This window comes from Bombina bombina, chromosome 2, assembly GCF_027579735.1.
Source record: "Bombina bombina isolate aBomBom1 chromosome 2, aBomBom1.pri, whole genome shotgun sequence".
In the NCBI taxonomy this organism is placed as follows: Eukaryota; Metazoa; Chordata; class Amphibia; order Anura; family Bombinatoridae; genus Bombina; species Bombina bombina.
Window position 1 is genome coordinate 396,901,842 of NC_069500.1, and position 24,271 is coordinate 396,926,112.

At 41.6% G+C, this 24,271-nt stretch overlaps 1 protein-coding gene across 3 annotated transcripts in view; it reads left to right on the top strand.

The window, feature by feature from the left end:
- The window catches only part of SFSWAP (splicing factor SWAP), a 589,383-nt gene extending 565,853 nt beyond the window's left edge, over nucleotides 1-23,530 (top strand). For all 3 annotated transcript variants that reach the window (XM_053701863.1, XM_053701864.1, XM_053701865.1), the window contains 3 exons: nucleotides 5,726-5,890; nucleotides 13,884-13,956; nucleotides 23,172-23,530. In XM_053701863.1, the coding sequence (XP_053557838.1) occupies nucleotides 5,726-5,890; nucleotides 13,884-13,956; nucleotides 23,172-23,237 (304 nt within the window). In that variant the 3' untranslated portion in view covers nucleotides 23,238-23,530. The remainder of the gene's footprint in view (nucleotides 1-5,725; nucleotides 5,891-13,883; nucleotides 13,957-23,171) is intronic.
- The last annotated feature ends 741 nt before the right edge of the window (nucleotides 23,531-24,271 follow it).

Below are 24,271 nucleotides of genomic sequence, written 5' to 3' on the forward strand. Positions count from 1 at the left end.
GCCCGGTATTCCTTTCGTCCCTCCCCCCATATTTAAAAGATTGTTTCCTATGGTCGACCCCAGAAAGGACTTATGGCAGTCAGTCCCCAAGGTCGAGGGAGCGGTTTCTACTTTAAACAAACGCACCACTATTCCTATAGAGGATAGTTGTGCTTTCAAAGATCCTATGGATAAAAAATTAGAAGGTTTGCTTAAAAAGATGTTTGTTCAGCAGGGTTACCTTCTACAACCCATTTCATGCATTGTCCCTGTCACTACAGCCGCATATTTCTGGTTTGATGAACTGCTTAAGGTGCTCGATAGTGACTCTCCTCCTTATGAGGAGATTATGGACAGAATCAATGCTCTCAAATTGGCTAATTCTTTCACTCTAGACGCCTCTTTGCAATTGGCTAAGTTAGCGGCTAAGAACTCTGGGTTTGCTATTGTGGCGCGCAGAGCGCTTTGGTTGAAATCTTGGTCGGCTGATGCGTCTTCCAAGAACAAGCTACTAAACATTCCTTTCAAGGGGAAAACGCTGTTTGGTCCTGACTTGAAAGAGATTATCTCTGATATCACTGGGGGTAAGGGCCACGCCCTTCCTCAGGATCGGCCCTTCAAGGCAAAAAATAGACCTAATTTTCGTCCCTTTCGTAAAAACGGACCAGCCCAAGGTGCTACGTCCTCTAAGCAAGAGGGTAATACTTCTCAGGCCAAGCCAGCTTGGAGACCAATGCAAGGCTGGAACAAGGGAAAGCAGGCCAAGAAACCTGCCACTGCTACCAAGACAGCATGAAATATTGGCCCCCGATCCGGGACCGGATCTGGTGGGGGGCAGACTCTCTCTCTTCGCTCAGGCTTGGGCAAGAGATGTTCTGGATCCTTGGGCGCTAGAAATAGTCTCCCAGGGTTATCTTCTGGAATTCAAGGGACTTCCCCCAAGGGGGAGGTTCCACAAGTCGCAGTTGTCTTCAGACCACATAAAAAGACTGGCGTTCTTACATTGTGTAGAAGACCTGTTAAAAATGGGAGTGATTCATCCTGTTCCATTAAGAGAACAAGGGATGGGGTTCTACTCCAATCTGTTCATAGTTCCCAAAAAAGAGGGAACGTTCAGACCAATCCTAGATCTCAAGATCTTAAACAAATTTCTCAAGGTCCCATCGTTCAAGATGGAAACCATTCGAACTATCCTTCCTTCCATCCAGGAAGGTCAATTTATGACCACGGTGGATTTAAAGGATGCGTATCTACATATTCCTATCCACAAGGAACATCATCGGTTCCTAAGGTTTGCATTCCTGGACAAACATTACCAGTTCGTGGCGCTTCCTTTCGGATTAGCCACTGCTCCAAGGATTTTCACAAAGGTACTAGGGTCCCTTCTAGCGGTGCTAAGACCAAGGGGCATTGCAGTAGTACCTTACCTGGATGACATTCTGATTCAAGCGTCGTCCCTTCCTCAAGCAAAGGCTCACACGGACATTGTCCTGGCCTTTCTCAGATCTCACGGCTGGAAAGTGAACGTGGAAAAGAGTTCTCTATCCCCGTCAACAAGGGTTCCCTTCTTGGGAACAATTATAGACTCCTTAGAAATGAGGATCTTTCTAACAGAGGCCAGAAAAACAAAGCTTCTGGACTCTTGTCGGATACTTCATTCCGTTCCTCTTCCTTCCATAGCTCAGTGCATGGAAGTGATCGGGTTGATGGTGGCGGCGATGGACATAGTTCCTTTTGCGCGCATTCATCTAAGACCATTACAACTGTGCATGCTCAGTCAGTGGAATGGGGACTATACAGACTTGTCTCCGAAGATACAAGTAAATCAGAGGACCAGAGACTCACTCCGTTGGTGGCTGTCCCTGGACAATCTGTCTCAAGGGATGATGTTCCACAGACCAGAGTGGGTCATTGTCACGACCGACGCCAGTCTGATAGGATGGGGCGCGGTCTGGGGATCCCTGAAAGCTCAGGGTCTTTGGTCTCGGGAAGAATCTCTTCTACCGATAAATATTCTGGAACTGAGAGCGATATTCAATGCGCTCCAGGCCTGGCCCCAGCTTGCGAGGACCAGGTTCATACGGTTTCAATCAGACAACATGACGACTGTTGCGTACATCAACCATCAGGGGGGAACAAGGAGTTCCCTAGCGATGGAAGAAGTAACCAAAATTATTCTTTGGGCGGAGTCTCACTCCTGCCACCTGTCTGCTATCCACATCCCAGGAGTGGAAAATTGGGAAGCGGATTTTCTGAGTCGTCAGACATTGCATCCGGGGGAGTGGGAACTCCATCCGGAAATCTTTGCCCAAGTCACTCACCTGTGGGGCATTCCAGACATGGATCTGATGGCCTCTCGTCAGAACTTCAAAGTTCCTTGCTACGGGGCCAGATCCAGGGATCCCAAGGCGGCTCTAGTGGATGCACTAGTAGCACCTTGGACCTTCAAACTAGCTTATGTGTTCCCGCCATTTCCTCTCATCCCCAGGCTGATAGCCAGGATCAAGCAGGAGAGGGCGTCGGTGATCTTGATAGCTCCTGCGTGGCCACGCAGGACTTGGTATGCAGATCTGGTGAATATGTCATCGGCTCCACCTTGGAAGCTACCTTTGAGACGAGACCTTCTTGTTCAGGGTCCGTTCGAACATCCGAATCTGGTTTCACTCCAGCTGACTGCTTGGAGATTGAACGCTTGATTTTATCGAAGCGAGGATTCTCAGATTCTGTGATCGATACTCTTGTTCAGGCCAGAAAGCCTGTGACTAGAAAGATTTACCACAAAATTTGGAAAAAATATATCTGTTGGTGTGAATCTAAAGGATTCCCTTGGGACAAGGTTAAGATTCCTAGGATTCTATCCTTCCTTCAAGAAGGATTGGAAAAAGGATTATCTGCAAGTTCCCTGAAGGGACAGATTTCTGCCTTGTCGGTATTACTTCACAAAAAGCTGGCAGCTGTGCCAGATGTTCAAGCCTTTGTTCAGGCTCTGGTTAGAATCAAGCCTGTTTACAAACCTTTGACTCCTCCTTGGAGTCTCAATTTAGTTCTTTCAGTTCTTCAGGGGGTTCCGTTTGAACCCTTACATTCCGTTGATATTAAGTTATTATCTTGGAAAGTTTTGTTTTTAGTTGCGATTTCTTCTGCTAGAAGAGTCTCAGAATTATCTGCTCTGCAGTGTTCTCCTCCTTATCTGGTGTTCCATGCAGATAAGGTGGTTTTACGTACTAAACCTGGTTTTCTTCCAAAAGTTGTTTCTAACAAAAACATTAACCAGGAGATTATCGTACCTTCTCTGTGTCCAAAACCAGTTTCAAAGAAGGAACGTTTGTTGCACAATTTGGATGTTGTTCGCGCTCTAAAATTCTATTTAGATGCTACAAAGGATTTTAGACAAACATCTTCCTTGTTTGTTGTTTATTCAGGTAAAAGGAGAGGTCAAAAAGCAACTTCTACCTCTCTCTCTTTTTGGATTAAAAGCATCATCAGATTGGCTTACGAGACTGCCGGACGGCAGCCTCCCGAAAGAATCACAGCTCATTCCACTAGGGCTGTGGCTTCCACATGGGCCTTCAAGAACGAGGCTTCTGTTGATCAGATATGTAGGGCAGCGACTTGGTCTTCACTGCACACTTTTACCAAATTTTACAAGTTTGATACTTTTGCTTCTTCTGAGGCTATTTTTGGGAGAAAGGTTTTGCAAGCCGTGGTGCCTTCCATTTAGGTGACCTGATTTGCTCCCTCCCTTCATCCGTGTCCTAAAGCTTTGGTATTGGTTCCCACAAGTAAGGATGACGCCGTGGACCGGACACACCTATGTTGGAGAAAACAGAATTTATGTTTACCTGATAAATTTCTTTCTCCAACGGTGTGTCCGGTCCACGGCCCGCCCTGGTTTTTTTAATCAGGTCTGATATTTTATTTTCTTTAACTACAGTCACCACGGTACCATATGGTTTCTCCTATGCAAATATTCCTCCTTAACGTCGGTCGAATGACTGGGGTAGGCGGAGCCTAGGAGGGATCATGTGACCAGCTTTGCTGGGCTCTTTGCCATTTCCTGTTGGGGAAGAGAATATCCCACAAGTAAGGATGACGCCGTGGACCGGACACACCGTTGGAGAAAGAAATTTATCAGGTAAACATAAATTCTGTTTTTATTTTTTTGCCTAAGGTCGTTTGTTATGTTAACATCAATTGTGATATGATTGTTCTTTCTTTATGTTCTAATCCAAAGAATTTCTCCATAATTTGGATCTGGTCAGAGTTTTGAAGTTTTTATTTGCAGGTTACTGAGGATTCTTGACAATAGTCTAGCCTGTTTTTTTTTTCTTCTGTTTTTTTTTTGGTCCAAAATGTGTCAGAAAGCTACGGCTGTTTTGTTAGCATCTTGGTTAAAGCTTTTGATTCATATAGCTTACTTGGAGGCAGGTCAGTCTCCTGAACAGATTTCTGCCCTTTTTTTTTTTTAAACCAAATGAGTTGCTACTTCATGGGCCTTTTAAGAATGAGGTCTCTGATCTAATTTTCAAGGCAATATTTTGATCTGACTTACATATTTTTTCTAATTTCTACAATTTTGATGTAGGCAAGTCCTTCAGGCATTATTGTATTTAAAAAAACAAAACAAAAAAAAACAATTTTCCAATTTATTTGAAATATGTCTGGTCCCGCCCAGATGACTTGTGGACTCCACAGCTTAGTTCTCAGGAGTAATGGATCGTGAACTCTAACCACCTTTATGAAACAAAATTAATTTATCAGGTTAGCATACATTTTATTTATTTCATGGTGGTTGTGAAATGTTCGTGGGATATTTCTTTCAGACCAATCCTGGACAGTATTCTTATCTAAATGTAATAGTTAAATGGAATGAGGTAGAACATACACATCAGCAAGAAGTTAGCTCAGAGCTCTGAATAATAAGAGGCAAGGCAAAGGAGTAGTCTACAGGGCAAAGCAGGAGACAGAAACAGGAAGCCAAACCAAGCTTTCAGAGCACCAAAGAGTTAAACAAAATAGTTGGTCACTAGGCAGAGCAGGGTTCACCAACTTGTAGACAGTCCAATATTTGAGTACTAAAGGCTCAAGCAATAGAGTAGTGACAGGGCTTAAGCAGAAATAGCAACAGGCAGGCAGTCCAATCTTTAGCATAAAAGTAAATAGGGCACCCAGGAGTATAAATCCTAGTCCATGAGCCCCCGCCCAATTACTATTTTATTGTGATTGAGTATGTACCTCCTTTTGTTCATGCTCCTTTTTGTATCACTTTCTTTTCCTACCTTCTTCTTTTCTAGCTTGGCCATACGTCTCGTTTCCAGTAAGGTGGGAGGGTATTTTAAGGGTTCTTTGAGTTGTCCGGAGTATAACTTCCAGGAGTGATGGATTTTGGGCTCTCACCAACATGAAAGAAAAGTAAATAAAAATAAGATGTTTATTTAAAGCCAATGCATAAACATGATTATGCTAAAAGTGTTACATTTTTGTTCATAGTTGAAGAATGCATTTATATCTTCATATTGTTTTACATCTATCTTGCGTGTTCAAAATGCTGTTAATATTTCTGTTTAAGGATGTCAGATATCCTGTATCATTTAACATCTAAATTTAATTATCACCTTTCATGAATCAAATGAAGAATGGCATTTATAATGCCTTTACTTTAAGATACATGGCTGTCCCATAAGGTTGTATGACATGCTATGCTTTTTCTCTTGTTTATATTGTTTTCCTCTTGTTTTTCTTGCAGTAGCCCACACGAAAACAAGAAGAAAAAGCACTCTAGATCGAAAAGCAAACCCGAAGCTGGAAGTCATTCCTTCTCACCCAGCAAACAAGGAGCTAACAGTAGTTTTGTACATTCAGCGAGTATCTCTCCCGTGGAGAGCAGGGGTTCCAGCCAAGAACGCTTCAGGTAGTTTAATTAATATTTATAATAAAGAAACATTGAACTTCTCTGAAATGAATAGCTTAGTGGCTACCAATAATACTTTTCTTTCTATTGGCAGTGAGATCCAACAAATTTGTTCATTACTTATGGGAAACCAGGAGAAGGCAAAGACACCCCAAACAAAGCATTAAATATCCCTCCCACTTCCCCACCCTCTCAGTAGTTCTTTGCCTCATTTCATGGAGGTTCGCAGTGAGAGGTGCTCTGCTGAAGATTTATTTTATGGTCCTCAATGGATTGTTTCCTACAAGAGATGGAAGGGGAGTTGGTATGGAAAATGTAATTCTCTTAGTAGAGTTTTTGTTTCTGATAGCTTCTGATAGTCACAAGAAAGTTCCCATACCTCCTTCAGTTTTGTGAGCTTTCCTTCTGACTGGGTAAGTCCCTTATTCTCCCTTTCTCCCCTTCATTGCTTGTTGCTTATATGTGGGCTCGTGGAAGAAGGCATGTTAACGGAGGGGGACATATTTATGGTGGATTTACCCTCCAGTGCAGGTACAAATCTCTATGTATGATTAAACAAATGGTAGCAACTGTGAGAAGCTGTGCTTAATATTCGGCACCGGATCTTGCACTTCTACACTATTCATACAGATCCGGTGCAGGATGGTAACACACGGTATTTTTTAGATTCTAGTACAGCTCAAGTGGAGTTGACGGCGGCAGGGGCGAGCAGACTCCATGTGGGTATCAGTGTGTTTGCCGCAATCATAGCATGTATGGCATGCTTAAATTGATGGCGGCTTTATTATTTGTGAAGCATATATTTTTGCGCACAGCGGAGTATTAAAGGGGATATGCACCTAAGAATATTGGCGCCATACCAGAGCTGCCCTATACACGTCTCTGCTCGGTGTGTGCTGAGTCACATTTCTCAACTGACCGGCAGCGTGAGAGGTAGCTTAATAGGGAGGTGGTGAGACATCCTGGACTTAAGCGTTTGAAAGGGGCTATTTAAGGGATATTTTTTTTTATGCTTATACTAATATAGTATTGGTACTGGAGACTACTGCCCTCTCTATTTTAGACGTTAGTCAGGATGAAGTTGGTCCTGCATTGTTAATTGACTTAAATAAATGTATGGTTTGCAGGCTGAATACTGGGTGTCCTCCTGCTCAGTTGTGCAATACATGTCTTACTAATATCCTGCAGTCTCATTCTAGTGTTCCTAGTAATCGGACACCTGCACTACCGCAGTCATCTCACGTTAACCCTTTCACGCCTGCAACATCGCAGATTTCTGTTAGCCCTGACATGCCTGCTTTACAGACCCAATCTATCTCTCCAGGTGCCCTGCGACCCCGTTCCCTAGACATCCTCAATCACAATTGGTGGTGTGGTGTACAGTGCCTAGAGCTATCTCTTCTCTGGATAAACGTACTACTATCCCATTAGAGGATAGTACTTCCTTCAAGGACCCTATGGGCAGAAAATTAGAGGGTTATCTAAGAGGTTTTTCTTCAGGGGGGTTTGCTCTTTCAGCCGTCTGTAGGTATTGCGGCGGTGGCTAGAGCTGCCACATTCTGGTGTGATTACTTATCTGAATTGATTTAGGTTGAATCCTCAGAGGATATTCAGGACTGCATTTGGGCCCTAAAAACGGCCAATTCCTTAATTTATGATGCAATTATTCGTCTTAATGCCATGACATCTGGTTTTGCTGTTCTTGCTAGAAGAGCTCTCTGATTAAAGTACTGGTCAGCATACATGGTCTCTAAGTCAAGACTTCTTTCTCTTGCCTTTAAAGGGAAGAATTTATTTTGACCAGGTTTAAATTCAATTATCTCTACGGTCACTGGTGGCTTTCTGCCCCAGGACAAGAAAGTCAAATCTTAAGGAAGTTATACAGGATGTTTTTGTTCCTTTTGTCAGAACAGGACTCAAAGGAATTCAGCCTCATCCAAGGTGGACCCTCCCAGGAGTACCTGGAAGCTTATCTCAGCTGGGAACAAGCAACCCAAGAAGTTGACCCCTGACAACAAATTTGCATGAAGGGTCGGCCCCCGACCCTTGGGTTCTGGACATTATATACCGGGGTTACAAAATCGTTTTCCGATCTCGTCCTCGAGGGCAGATTCCTCCTGTCAAGGGTTTCGGGGAGGCTGGAGAAATGGGTGGCCTTTCTACGCTGTGTACAGTATTTAATATCCATGGGAGGTATCATTCCAGTTCCCAAGGTAGAGAGGGATTCTATTCAAATCTATTTGTTGTTCCAAAAAAGGAGCAAACTTTTTTACCCCATTCTAGACCTAGAATGTTTTAACAAATTCTTGAAGGTCCACTCCTTCAAAATGGAAACCAAGTCCATTCTTCTTGACCACCATAGATCTGAGGGATGCGTATCTACACACTCCGATTCATAGGGTTCATCATTCATTTCTTCATGTTGCCTTCCTGGACAATCATTTCTAGTTTATAGCTCTCCCTTTTGGTTTAGCTACAGCTCCAAAGATCTTTACAAAGGTCAGACTCCAGGGGATTGCTGTGGTGCCTTATTTGAACAACATCTTGGTTCAAGCACCATCTTTACATTTAGCGTTCTCTCATTCCCAGCACGAGAGTGACATTCTCAGGAACTGTAATAGACTCTGTCAGAATGTGCTTTTTCCTCATAGATCAGCAAAGAGAGAAGCTTCAGGTGACCTTCTGGCTCAGGGTCATTTCTTCTATCAAAATCTAGTTTCTCTGAGGTTGACTGCATGGAGATTGAACGCTTACTTTTGTCTCGGAGGGGATTCTCTGAGACGGTTATCAATACCTTGGTTCAGGCCAGAAAGCCTGTTACCAGGCATATTTACCACAATGTGTGGAAGATCTATCTAACTTGTTGTGTGGATCGGGAACTCCCTTGACACAAGGTGGAAATTTTGTGTATCCTTCAATTTCTTCAGGATGGTTTACAAAGGCCTGTTGGCTAGTTATCTTAAAGGGACACTGAACCCTATTTTTTTCTTTTGTGATTCAGATAGAGCATGCAATTTTAAGCAACTTTCTAATTTACTCATATTATCAATTTTTCTTCGTTCTCTTGCTATATTTATTTGAAAAAGAAGGCATCTAAGCTTTTTTTTGGGGGGGTTCAGACCACTGGACAGCACTTTTTATTGGTTGATGAATTTATCCACCAATCGGCAAGAACAACCCAGGTTGTTCACAAAAAATGGGCCGGCATCTAAACTTACATTCTTGCATTTCAAATAAAGATACCAAGAGAATGAAGAAAATTTGATAATAGGAGTAAATTAGAAAGTTGATTAAAATGCCGTGCTCTATCTGAATAACGAAAGAAAACATTTGGATTCAGTTTCCCTTTAAGGGTCAGATTTAGTCTTTCAGTTTTGTTGCACATGAGGTTGGCTCGTTTGCCAGATGTTCAGTTGTTTGTTCAGGCTATTGCTAGAATTAGACCTGTTTTCAAACTTGTTGCTTCTACAATGGAGCCTCAATCTTGTTCTTAGTTCTTCATAAGGCTCCGTTTATAAAGCCTATGCATTCTATTGATATTAAACTTTTAACTTGGAAAGATTTATTTTGTTAGCTATTTCATCTGTTAGTAGAGTTTAAAAATTATCCACCCTTCAATGTGACCCTACTTACCTAATTTTTTATGTGGATAAGACTGTTCTTCGAACAAAGTTGGGGTTTTTACCAAAGGTTGTTTCAACTCACAATATTAACCAAGAATTAGTTGTCCCGTCTTTGTCTCAATCCTTCCTCTTATAAGGAGAGGCTTTTACATGATCTGGACGTGGTTAAAGCTTTGAAGTTCTACCTTCAGGCAACCAAGGAATTTCGTCAGTCATCTACCTTATTTAACCTGTATTTTAGTAACCGCAAGGGGCAGAAGGTCACTGCTGTTATCCTATCCTTCTGGCTCAGAAGTTTGATTCGCATGCCCCGGATTACAGCTCACTCTACCTGTGTGGTTTCTTCTTGGGCCTTCAAGAATGAAGCTTTAGTGGAACAGATGTGTAAGGCTGTTACTTGGTCCTCATTGCATACTTTCACAAAATTTACAGATTTTATGTTTTTGCCTCAGCTAAAGCATCTTTTGGTAGAAAGGTTCTTAAAGTGATGGTGCCTTATTCTTAAGACTGCCTTCCCTACCTTTTCCCTTCGTTCATTTTGTGTCCTCCACAGCTTGGGTATTAGTTTTCCATAGGTGATGAATGAATTTGTGGGCTGTCACTGCCATTAGAAAGAAAACATAATTTATGCTTACCTGATAAATTATTTTCTTTCTTGGCAGTGAGAGTCCACGGACCCGCCCTGACATCATGTAGTGGTGGCAGTCTTTTGGCACACCTGTACCCCTTTTTATCTCTCTACTTTTCCTTATCCTCAGCTTGAACTACTGAGAGGGTTGTGGAAGTGGGAAGGGATATTTCGGGTGTCTTTACATCCTCCTGGTGGCTAGGTTGGGTATTTCCCATAGGTAGTGAATTAATTTGTGTACTCTCACTGCCAACAAAGAAAATAATTTATCATGTAAGCATAAATGATGTTGGGTTTTTTTTGTTGTTTTTGGGTTGTTTTTTTTTTGTAAAGTATACTTATGTTTCTCCCAAATTCCTGTGACGTCATACAAGTATCCCACTGGTTTCATTGTGACCAAGTTCTGAGTAGACTTTCCTCACTCCAGACTAGTGCATAGCGCTGCAGTGCTTCTGACTCCTGAGCGGGAATTTTATACTCCACTTACTCTAACAAGTCGCTGTGTCAAATTGTTTTGCTAATACTAAAAACTAATAATTTAGTTGCAAGGTTTAAAGAAATTCTCTAATTTGTAAGCATTTTGTGCTAGCGTGTGCTTAATCTCTGAATGGAAAGGAAATATATTTTACGTAAATAGATTCTGCTCATAGAATATATTTTAAGAAAATCTTGAAATAAACAGTTACCATTAAGTATTAATTCCCATTGTGCTAAAGTTGTAAGTTTTTTCATCACTGTCGCACTCAACTTTTCTTTTACAAGATACAATGAGTCCACGGATTTCATCCTTACTTGTGGGATATCGCCTCCTGGTCAGCAGGAGGAGGCAAAGAGCACCACAGCAGAGCTGTATATATAGCTCCTCCCTTCCCTCCCACCTCAGTCATTCTCTTTTCCTGTGTTATTGATAGGAAGAGGCAAAGTGAGGTGTTAGTTTAGATTCTTCAATCAAGAGTTTGTTTTTAAAATGGTACCAGTGAGTGCTATTTTATTCAGGGTGTAGCTGTATTCCTACAGGTAGAGCTACAGGTGGCTTTAAAGCAATGGGAACTATGTGCTGCCCTGCTGATGATGGTCTTAGCAGATATTATCTAAGACCCTGTTTGTTCCCACAGATCTACAGGAGGAGATGAAAGGACCTCTTCATCGTGTGGGACAGATCATGCTGTTACTCAGCATTGAGGTATGTGCAGTCGTTTAATTTCTGGGACACTCAATACCTCAGAACAGACTGTCCTTTATTTTCTATATAAGGGTAATCAACTTGCTCAAATTCTTATAGGCATGTGTGTATCCCCTCTTACTCTGTGACAGCCGTTATTACTGTGGGCTGTTTATAGCTGCAATCACTCTGCAGGACTACTAGCCCGGCTGGATGGAGTTTGGGCTTGACGCTGGTGACCTGTAGCTTGGAGTCGTATACTCCAGTACATTCTGCTCTGGCATTTGTTTTAAGCCAGTGTGCTTGAGGCGTCATTTTGAAACACTTTTTCATTGGCATTGGAAAGTTTAAAGAAAAGAGAGCCATATTCAATGCGCTTCAGGCTTGGCCTCAGTTGGCTTTGGCCAAATTCATCAGATTCCAGTCGGACAACATTACGACTGTAGCCTACATCAATCATCAGGGGGGAACGAGGAGTTCCTTGGCGATGACAGAAGTAGCCAAGATAATTCAGTGGGCGGAATCTCACTCTTGTTATCTGTCGGCGATCCACATCCCAGGTGTGGAAAACTGGGAAGCGGATTTTCTGAGCAGACAGACTTTTCATCCGGGAGAATGGGAACTCCATCCGGAGGTATTTGCCAACCTGATTTTAAGATGGGGCAGGCCGGAGTTGGATCTTATGGCATCTCGTCAGAATGCCAAGCTTCCGAGATACGGGTCCAGGTCCAGGGATCCCCAGGCCCTGCTGATAGATGCCTTGGCGGTACCTTGGTCTTTCAGCCTAGCTTATGTGTTCCCTCCATTTGCTCTCCTTCCCAGGGTGATTGCTCGAGTCAAACAGGAGAGGGCATCGGTGATCCTCAGCGCTCCTGCGTGGCCTCGCAGGACTTGGTATGCCGACCTGGTGGACATGTCATCTCAGCCACCGTGGAAGCTTCCATTGAGGAAAGACCTTCTCATTCAGGGACCCTTCCTTCATCCGAATCTAGTTTCTCTACAGCTAACTGCTTGGAGATTGAACGCTTGATTTTATCTAAGCAAGGGTTTTCTGATTCGGTCATAGATACCTTGATTCAGGCACGTAAGCCTGTTACTAGAAAAATTTACAATAAGATATGACGTAAATATCTCTTTATTGGTACGAATCCAAGGGCTACTCATGGAGTAGGGTTAGGATTCCCAGGATTTTGTCTTTTCTCCAAGACGGATTGGAGAAAGGGTTGTCAGCAAGGGATAGATTTCTGCTTTGTCTATTTTATTACACAAACGTCTGGCCGATGTTCAATCTTTTTGTCAGGCTCTGACTAGAATCAGGCCTGTGTTTAGACCAATTGCTCCTCCTTGGAGTTTGAATCTAATTCTTACAGTTCTTCAAGGGGTTCCGTTTGAACCTATGCATTCCATAGATATTAAGTTATTGTCTTGGAAAGTTTTATTTTTGGTTGCTATTTCTTCTGCTCGCAGAGTATCCAAGCTTTCGGCATTACAATGTGATTCTCTTTATCTTATTTTCCATTTGGATAAGGTGGTGTTACGAACCAAACCTGGTTTTCTTCCTAAGGTTGTTTCAAATAAGAATATTAATCAGGAAATTGTTGTTCCTTCCTTGTGTCCTAATCCTTCTAAGAAGGAGCGTCTGTTACATAATTTGGACGTGGTCCGTGCTTTGAAGTTCTACTTACAGGCGACTAAGGATTTTCGCCAGTCGTCTTCCTTGTTTGTTCTTTTCTCTGAGAAACGTAAGGGTCAGAAAGCTACGGCTACCTCTTTTTCTTTTTGGCTGAAGAGTATCATCCGTTTTGCATATGAGACTGCTGGACAGCAGCCTCCTGAATGAATTACGGCTCATTCCACTAGGGCTGTGACCTCCTCATGGGCATTCAAAAATGATGCTTCTATTGAACAGATTTGCAAAGCTGCAACTTGGTCTTCTCTTTACACTTTTTCCAAATTTTACAAATTTGATACTTTTGCCTCGTCGGAGGCTGTTTTTGGGAGAAAAGTGGTGCCTTCCGTTTAGGTTCCCTGTCTTGACCCTCCCTTTTTCATCCGTTTACTGTAGCTTTGGTATTGTATCCCACAAGTAAGGATGAAATCCGTGTACTCATCGTATCTTGTAAAAGAAAAGGAAATTTATTCTTACCTGATAAATTTGTTTGTTTTACGATAGGATGAGTCCACGGCCCACCCTGTTTTTTGTATGACAGGTCTTTAATTTTGTTAAACTTCAGTCACCTCTGCACCTTGGCTTTTCCTTTCTCTTCCTAACTTCGGTCGAATGACTGGAGTGGGAGGGAAGAGAGGAGCTATATATACAGCTCTGCTGTGGTGCTCTTTGCCTCCTCCTGCTGACCAGGAGGCGATATCCCACAAGTAAGGATGAAATCCGTGGACTCATCGTATCGTAAAAGAAACAAATTTATCAGGTAAGAATAAATTTCCTTTTTTTCTGTAACCATATTAAATCATAATAGAAACCACAATAGTTTGAATTGGAAGTATCATTTATATTATTGTAGGTTTTCACCATAGAATGGTGTGTGTTAGTTGTTTGACAGTGCATTATCTGTTTTCTAGGGAAGTTTCTCATGACAAAGATGGCCATATTGCATCTGAAATTGTGTCTAAAGTGCAGACGAAAATAACTCTGGTACGTCCTGAATATGTATTTTATGTGATTTCTTAATAGTAGAAATAACAGATAAATAGAACTGATTCGTAAACTTTAATTTGTAGCTGAAATTAGTGTAAACAGGTGTTTGCAGTTTTCACAAAGGTTAGATTAAACCATTTGTTTCGTCCAGCATCCTGGTCTACCCCAATCACAGACCACACTGTGTTTTTCAAGTTATTGCGCCACATTTAATGCATGTTTCTGAGGACTTTTAAGACTATAGCCTATGAAGATACCAAAACATCTTGGTTGTATCTTCTGCCCCCACACACACATTCCAAAAAAATAAAGTTAGGTGTATAGGGCCATAGAGCTTCAATGAAGATGGACAGGAATTTTTCTTGCAAACTTTTTATTGCAAATCTAGGTTTATTTTTCTAACCATGTAACTCAGTCTAGCTTTTATAAACAAATGTGTGTTTTTCATTATCTGTAATACTCTTGCAGTACTTTGCTGTTTGTTCTTTGCCAATAATCGGAATACTTAATATCTGCTGGCATATGTTTAGATTAAGCCGTTTACTGCATATCACTGCAGGTTGCCAGCATTCAATGGGTCATTCCTTCTGGTTCTCTTTTCTTCTGATCTTTCTAAGCAGTAATTGCTAAGTGTAGTAATTTAATTATGTGATCTTGTGAACCACCTGCTCATTGTTAAAATCACTAGCTTAAATCAGACCCTAATTGGTAGTGTCAGAAAAGGACATAGGTTAAATGAATAGAGTAATTAAGCACCAGCAGACTGCAAAGTAATTTTCTTGCATTTATAAATGGAAGCCTATAGATATACTGGAGAGTGATACTTTATTGGATAAAATACAGAGCTGTGACTGCAGGCTGGCAGCTGTAGATTAAGGCTCAAATATTTCTGTATGGAATATATTTATCTCAACTTATTTGGTGTTATTTCATACAGAATGAGATATATTGCTTCTACTTTAACAATAGACCTAAATTGCAAACTGCTAACAGTAGGTTTGGTGTATTGTGAGCTGTTTTCCATCAGCTTTTGCACTACAAATAATGTGATTTGTAGCAGTCATGTTTCTTTTAATGCAGGTCTTTTGAAATGATACGCCATGTGTGTTTATGCTTGAGTGGCGAGGTCATACGGGTTACACATTTCTCAGGGGATATTGCAGAATTGCTTGATTATTTTAAAGATGAAATGGAAGACATCATAAGAATATATCTGAAAATAAATGTTAAGGAAAAATGCAACTAGGCATCAATCCCATAGGGGGGCACTTCCTAAGTATATACTACTAAAAACATATATGATTAATAATTACTATAAAATAAACATATGAAAAAAATTTCAGAAAATGATAAAACAACCATATAACCCAAAACAGATATTGGCAGAATATAACAGAACAATACAATGAATAAGTCTTTGGATTCTAATGTTGTGGCCACTCTCTGATAAAGGATGGTCAATCCCTGGCATGTGAAATTCTGGAGAAAAAAGAGACAGAGGCGCCAACATGGCTTAGTACCGTCAGGCAGATGGATATTAGAATATATGATAAAGGGTACTCACAAACGCAGCGCACCCAATAGTGCTAATGGGGCAGGCTGGAACTTTGTAGTGGTCCAGCTCACTGTGGATGGCACACAGGGAACATAGACACAGGCTTGATCAGCAATACATCAAAGGTGCCTATAGGGAGTTACAAAAAAGAGCTACCATAGCCTAGTACAGTCCAATCATGTGTAAAGATAATATAAGGTCACACTTATAATAGGTACTGCACCTCCAGGTGCAGTAACAGCAAGCTGGGACTTCTCATTCGCCCAGTAGACCACTGTCTTGGCATACAAAATCCTTGCCAAACTCCACGACCGGCGTGAAAATATTCCAAACAGCAGCAAGTGTATCATAAAAACATATATCTTTATTTTAAAAACAAGCAACGCGTTTCTCAGCTTCTCAGGGGCTGTTTCCTCAGGCTATTCAGTACTGTTGTTTGGAATATTTTCACGCCGGTTCGTGGAGTTTGGCGAGGATTTTGTATGCCAAGAGAGTGGTCTACTGGGCGACTGACAAGTCCCAGCTTGCTGTTACTGCACCTGGAGGTGCAGTACCTATTGTAAGTGTGATCTTATATTATCTTTACACTTGATTGGACTGTACTAGGCTACAAAGTTCCAGTTTGCCCCATTAGCACTATTGGGTTCACTGCGTTTGTGAGTACCCTTTCTCATATATTCTAATATCCATCTGCCTGACAGTACTAGGCCATGTTGGCGCCTCTGTCTCTTTTTTTCATAAGAATATATCTGCCACGGAAAATTTGAATTTTAGCAACCAAACGCAGTATTTAAAATCCTTCATATAAAGAAAATCATGAAATCCATTTTCATGACACAGAGGGGGACACAGACAAGGAATTCCATATAAAGCTGTATTAAATGTGCATTAAATAAATATTTTTTTTAAAAAAAAGTTGCTCTTACTATGTGTAAATATTACTTTTGAATTAATTATTATTACCATGCATATGGAATATCTTAGCCAGTACAAGTTGGGTGACATTTATTGCATAGACAAAATTCAACTGGCAGCTTTATTTTAGTACCAATCCTCTCAGAAGTGTAAGCATTACATTTTCCAAAGCACCAGTATCAGCCCTGATTTACCTACCTCAGTAACTGGCAGAAAGTCTTGCATTAAACCTTGCATGTCAAAGCTTCATGGCTGTTGCAAGCAAAGGTTATTACACGTGTACAATATAGCATTAGCTTTTATTATTTGAAAGATACACACAAATGTTCCTTTTATGGTACTGTTTCAGTGGGCATTCATTTATAGCTTTTACTCTCCAGTCTAAATCTATATTTGTTATGAGTTCAGCACTCAATTTTTTTTTACTTATTTGTACCTTAATTTGATCAGTAAATCAATGATTGGCCTGGGAGAGAAAATGCTAAATGATTCAATTTTTTTGAACAGTATCACATAGCATATGAACAGTAATTTATTTCAAATGCAATATAAAAAAAATTCAATATAGTTAATAAAGTTTTCAAAAATTCAATGCTGCATAAAATTGTCAATACAGCATAAAGTCCTTGTGTTCTTGGCTTTGCCATTTTACAAAAAAGTGTGTATATACACTTACTCTTATAGGGACATAGACACCAGTAGAATGCTGGGGCTACATTTGATAAATACATCTTCACACTAAAATACACAGTTAAACCACAATTTATTTTAGCAGGATTATATACTTCCATATATCATTTACATGTTGCAATTAACTTCTGAAGCTGTTTTATTTATTTTTTTGTTTATTACAACAAAAATATTGCTTCAATATCATTTCATGTAACTATATTGCTATTCCATTTTGAAGCTGATTTTTCCATGTACTCAAAGTCAAAACTTTCCTTCATATTGCTGACAAAGTCTTTCATGACTTTTACAAACCACTCACTTTATAATTCATATGGGCATATATCAATATTTGTTGTTGATGAACTTCAATGGTTTTTAATAAATAATAGACAATGGCACCATAACATATGCACATTTGTGTTCCATCTGAAAGAGCCATTATATTAAAAAAATATGTTCTTTTCCATCTAAAGGGGAGGGAGGACAGTCTTTTGGGAATAAAGAACCTGGCCACCAGGAGGAGGCAAAGACACCCCAGTTAAAGGCTTAAATACCTCCCCCACTTCCCTCATCCCCCAGTCATTCTTTGCCTTTAGTAACAGGAGGATGACAGAGAAGTGCCAAAGATTCGGAGTAGTCTCTTATGGAGGGTAGTACTCTTCAGAAGGGGACTGGAGTTTTAAGTAGTCCTGTCAGCCTCTCAGTAAGAGCCTGGGTGAAAGTTAGAGTACGGAGATGCAGGTAGAGTCTTTCTGCGAAACCATCCCAACTCATATTAACAGCTCCACAAGCAATCAGCGTTGACGAGCTTCGCTGCCTGCTTTCTGCACTCAAGTCCATGTCAGGAGCGATGCTTCTACCTGTCACACTTGAAGGGCCGTGTTCCTTTTCCACAGCATAGATTCTGATAATATTGTTTCATTTTTTTATACATAATGATAACAAAGAAGAAAGGGTCACAGTGTGGTGCCTTTTATCTTATGGAATAAAGGGTTAATATTCCTGTTAAGGGGATTATTGAGCAGGGCGGTTTATACATGAGATTGTTTGTGTTATTGCTGTCTTATCTACGAGATGAGGCTCTGGCAATGGTGGAACTTTCAGGTTGACTTCCGGGAGTATTTGCACGGCCTGTTTTGGCGTGTTTTCTCCTTTTTTGCAGGGGCAGTCCTGCGAGGCATCCCATGTGACCGTGCTTGGCGATCTCCACTTCCTCTGTTGATCTACGGCGCAGGAGACAAAACGGTTTCTGTAGTCCGGGTCATAGGAGGTGGCGAGTGCCCCGGCCATTTTATAAAGGTGCCTGTTTATTAAGTATTATAGTAATAATATAAAGCGCAAGCTATGGAGCACTCTGACTCGATAGAGGGTACTTCCTCTTTAACAAATGCTCATTCCTGTGTTTGTGAGGAGGTTCTTGTAGATCAGCCTGCTCAACTATGTTCCACATGCCTCGATAAAGTTGCGACATCTAAGAATAAAGGTATATCTAGTATAACTGAGCCGTCCACCTCTGAGGGGTGGCCCCCGATCGGTCTCCGGACCAAGTAGGGGGCAGATTGTCTCTCTTCTTCGAAGCCTGGTTGCTGTACGTTCAGGACCCTTGGGTTCTGGAGGTTGTCACCCAGGGTTACAGGATAGGATTCAGGTCCCATCCGCCCAGGGGCAGATTCTTCCTGTCAAACCTGTCTTCAAGACCGGAAAAGAGAGAGTCCTTTCTAGAATGTGTGAGAGATCTCTCCTCTCTAGGTGTTATCGTCCAGGTACCGCAAGCAGAAAGGGGTCTATGGTACTATTCAAATCTCTTTGTGATTCCAAAGAAGGAGAGCATGTTCAGCCCAATTCTGGACCTAAAGTGTTTAAACAAGTTTCTGGCTGTTCCATCGTTCAAAATGGAAACAATAAGATCCATTCTGCCTCTAGTTCAAGAGGGGCAGTTTATGACGACAATGTTCCAATTCACAGGGACCACTTCAAGTTTCTAAGATTTTGGTTTCTGGACCATCACTTCCAGTTTGTGGCCCTTGCCTTCGGTCTGGCGACGGCCCCAAGAGTCTTCACAAAGATTCTGGGGGCGCTACTTGCCAGATCCAGGGGCATTGCTGTGGCGCCCTATTTGGATGACATCCTAGTCCAGGCGCTGTTGTTCAGCCTCGCAGAGGATCAATCGAGGGCTCTTCTTTTCTTGCTCCAATCTCAGGGTCGGAAGATCAGCTCAGGAAAGAGTTCCCTGGTTTCCAGCAACAGGGTGAAGTTTCTGGGCACGATAATAGACTCTATGTCCATGAAAATATTTCTCACAGATCAATGACGCAGGAAGATTGCATCCATCTATCTTGCCCTTCAGTCCTCTTCAAGCCTCTTCAGTGGCTCAGTTTATGGAGATGATCGGGCTCATGGTCTCCAGCATAGACGTAATCTCTTTCGCCAGGTTCCATCTCAGACTTCTTCAATTGTGCATGTTGGACAGTGGAACGGCGATCATACAGATCTATCACAGCGGATATCCATGGATGCTCGGATCAGTGACTCCCTCTCTTGGTGGATCCGTCTGGAGCATCTGTCCCTGGGGACATCCTTCTTGAAACCTTCCTGGGAGATTGTGACCACGGACGCGAGTCTCGCAGGATGGGGAGCTGTTTGGGGTGCCAGGATGGCACAAGGAAAATGGACCCGGGAGGAGTCTCTCCTTCCCATAAATATTCTGGAACTTCGAGAAATTTACAATGCTCTGAGAGCGTGGCCTCCTCTAGGGTTGTTCAGCTTCATCAGATTCCAGACCGACAGCATTACCTCGGTTGCTTACATCAACCATCAAGGGGGTACGAGGAGCTCCCTAGAAATGAGGGAGGTGTCTCGGATTTTGGAGTGGGCAGAGTCCCACAGCTGCTCACTTTCAGCGATCCACATTCCAGGTGTGGACAACTGGGAAGCGGACTTTCTCAGCAGGCAATCCTTCCATCCGGGGGAATGGTCTCTTCTCCCCGAAGTCTTTGCGGAGATTTGTCTCAGATGGGGAACGCCGGAGATAGATCTCAGGGCGTCCAGACTCCGTTGCAAGCTAGCCCGATATGTGTCGAGATCGAGGGATCCCCAGGCAGAGCTGATACCTTAGTGGTTCCTTGGGGATTCAGCCTAGCTTCCATTTTTCCACCTTACCACTTCTACCTTGTGTAGTGGCACGCATCAAACAGGAGCTTCGGCCATCCTTATTACTCCATCGTGGCCGCGGAGGACGTGGTTTGCGGATCTGGTGGGGATGTCATCCTCTCCACCATTGAGGTTACCCTGTCGCAGGGATCTTCTTGAACAGGGTCCCTTTCAACATCAAAATCTCGTTTCTCTAAGGCTGACTGCGTGGAGATTGAACGCTTAGTCTTAGCCAAGAGAGGTTTTTCTGAAAGTGTGATTGACACTCTAGTTAAGGCAAGGAAGCCATTCACACGTCGCATCTACCATAAGGTGTGGAGGACTTACTTGTCCTGGTGTGAGAAGCATGGATATCCTTGGCACAAGGTGAAGGTATCCAGGATTCTGTCCTTTCTCCAGGAGGGTTTGGAGAAGGGTCTTGCCGCTAGTTCCTTGAAGGGACAGATTTCGGCATTATCAGTCTTGTTGCGCAGGAGACTGGCTGCGCTTCCTGACATTCAATCTTTCGTTCAGGCTCTGTCTAGAATCAGGCCTGTCTTTAGACAGTCTGCACCCCCATGGAGCTTAAACTTGATCCTTAAGGTATTGCAAAGGGTTCCATTTGAGCCTATACATGCCATTGACATTAAGATTCTGTCCTAGAAGGTTCTCTTCCTGTTGGCTATTGCAACAGCATGCAGAGTATATGAGCTTGCTGCGTTGCAATTCGAGCCTCCTTACCTGTTTTATAATGCGGATAAGCCTGTTTTTCGCACCAGTTTGGGGTTTCTTCCCAAGGTGGTGTCTAACCATAACATCAATCAGGAAATAATTGTTCCATCTTTGTGTCCTAACCCTTCGTCTTCTACGGAGAGGTTACTTCATAATATGGATGTGGTTCGTGCCTTGAAGTTTATCTCCAGGCTGCAAACGATATTAGACAGTCTACATCTCTTTTTGTGGTGTATTCCAGGAAGCGCAAGGGGCAGAGGGCCTCTTCTACTTCTTTGTCTGTTTAGTTGAGAAGTTTGATTCGCTTGGCCTATGAGTCAGCGGGACAGAAGCCTCCTCCAGAGGATCACGGCTCATTCAACTAGAGCTGTGGCTTTGTCTTGGGCCTTCAAGAATGGGGCCTCTATGGAGCAGATTTGTAAGGCGGCTACCTGGTCCTCCTTACACACTTTTACTAAGTTTTACAAATTTGACGTTTTTGCTACTACGGAAGCTGCTTTTGGGAGAGAGGTTTTACTGGCTGTGGTGCCCTCAGATTAGGGTCCGCCTTTTTACCCTCCCAGTTTCATTCAGTATCCTCTAAAGCTTGGGTATATGTTTCCCAATAGTAATTAATGAAGCCATGTACTTTCCTCCCCTTAAGATGGAAAACAGAAATTATGCTTACCTGATAATTTTATTTCCATTGAGGGGAGGAGAGTCCACGGCTCCCGTCCGTAACTCCAGTGGGCGGACCTAAATTTAATTTATCTTCTGGCACCATTTATACCCTGATATTTCTCCTACTGTTCCTTTTTCCCTCTGCAGAATGACTGGGGGGTGAGGGGAGTGGGGGAGGTATTTAAGCCTTTGGTTGGGGTGTCTTTGCCTCCTCCTGGTGGCCAGGTTTTTTATTCCCAAAAGTAATTAATGAAGCTGTGGACTCTCCTCCCCAAGATGGAAATAAAATTATCAGGTAAGCATAATTTGTTATTCATAAGAGTATATTTTAAGACTACATTTTATAAGTAGTGCTTGAGACCTGCAGAGCACTGCTGGTCCTGAGCGGAAACTGCCTCTGACCCAATTAGCAGTGCTAGTAACCCAGTTGGGTGGTGAGACTAGCACTAGCTGATTGGATCAGCAGGCTGTTTCATTGAAAACTTTGTAGGAGTTAAACACAGAGATACAGGGGCAATAATCTTAAAATTACAAATTAGAGCATGTCATTTTTCAACAATATTTGCTCTTTAAATATTCCTAAATTTCTCAATGTTTTTAAGTTCAAAGTAGTGTTGATGGCTCTAAAGACCTAGGGACCACTTTGGCATTATTGTGTTCATATTTGAGTACCATTGTGGCAGTGGAATATTTTGGTTATCGGGGGTGTTAATAATAATACAAGAAGTTGCAGATACCATGTGGTAAAAAAGATTATTATATTTTGTAGAGCAATTTTTCCAGGTCATTTGAACTCCAAGGCATAGTTCCTGAGTGTAATAAGAAAATCCATACCAGGAGTAGGTTCTCCTCTAGGATGTTTTCCAGATGTGAAACACCGTGTTTGCTGGAATTCTTTTCCAGTGGCCAAACTCACGCCACCACCACTTACTGTAGTAGACAAGTCTTGCTACTGTAATTTTGTAGGCACGTTAGTACTTTAACCTTCTCTTCTGATGCAGATAAGGATCTCATCATTTGAATTACATAAAAGGGGGACAAAATAAATAGCTTTTTTTTTTCTTCAGAGCATAAAGATTTTGTGGAATCATTTGTCAACTAATACTTTAAAATTAGGTTTCTGCATACGCTTCACATCACCAGATAATTGACTTAATTTTTTTATTTTCCTGTGTGATACAAGCGTCCCATATTTTTCATATAGAGCCTGCACCCATTCCAAGGGCCTTTGTGACATTGACATAGTTGCTTCATATCTAAAGGTCAGTTGGCAGATATGGTAAAATAAAACTACATCACACTGTAAAATAAATTGTTGGCTGAGAAGTTGTATACTGTTGATGACTGTACAATACCTGAGCTACAAGGCTTAAAATACATAGCTCCTCTCCACATGAGATTGATGCTGCCAGTGTGACATCGTTCTTTTAGGCTATGCAAGCTCTGTTTGCTAGTTGTTAATATAATTAATAATACACCAAGCTTTCCTCTGCAGTGATAAGTTAAACTAAATATTGAATGTTTAATCAACATGTCTCTCTTGTTTCAGGATCTCATGGCTAAAGTGAAAGCCATGCTTGCAACCTCCAAAAACATGCATACTGGCACATCATGATGCTTCATCTAGATAACTCCTGGCAACAGACAACAAAATGATCCTTGCTCTACAAATCAAACTGTATGCTGCAGTCCCAAGGAGAAGCTGGTAGAGGAATTTGACCCTTCTGCTCCTTTTATAAAGCTGTTGAAGTAATTCAACTTGTTTTCCCTTTGGACAAGAAACCTGCTGTTAGTCAATTTTTCATTGACATTTCCCAGGTCATGCATACAGTGATTACTTATCGATATGTATATTTGTATATATTTTCTGTATCACAGGTCTCTGAAATAAAATTTGATGGACAAAAAGTTGTGTATGTGTTTATTTATATTTAAGCATCCTCAGGTAATTTAGGTCTGATGCAATCATGTAATTTTGACTCAGGCTTTACATTTACGCATATAAGCATAAACTTAAGACACTTTAAGTATTTTCTATAATTATTTTTATAAAAAAAAAATCAGTAACATATTCACACCCACAAATTCAACCCCTATTCAAAGTCCATATTCTCACACAAACTCTGAGTGTATTCTGAACTGTTTTAAAAAAGCAGGAATTCTTGGACCTTTTCCTGTCCCCCTATATGAGTACCCCATTTGTGTATGGTTATGTGGGTTCAGTACTGCTTTAATAGAGTAATCAGAACTTTCCAGAAATCTTTGGTCCTCTTCCTGTGCTGCATATTAATTTCCCATTCCCCCTAACTGATGTACAGTAGTATCTTTGCACAAGTGTTTATTTTTTTACAAAAGAAAAGACTGTAATCCTTTAATTTAGGCTCCAATTTTGACTTTAAATTACAAGCTTCCAGGAAAGTTTCCAGGGGTCTTTGGTCTGTGTTCTCTTTGGGATAACCAAATACACAGCTTTGTATTGTGAATACACCCTTGAGATAAATAACATTGTATGTTCTTAATTATTTTACACTTGCTGTTTCACTACTGCATCAGTAACCCCATTTTCTTTCATAAAGGTGGCGAAAGTCCATGAGCTAGGGACATATGGGATATACATTCCTACCAGGAGGGGGCAAAGTTTCCCAAACC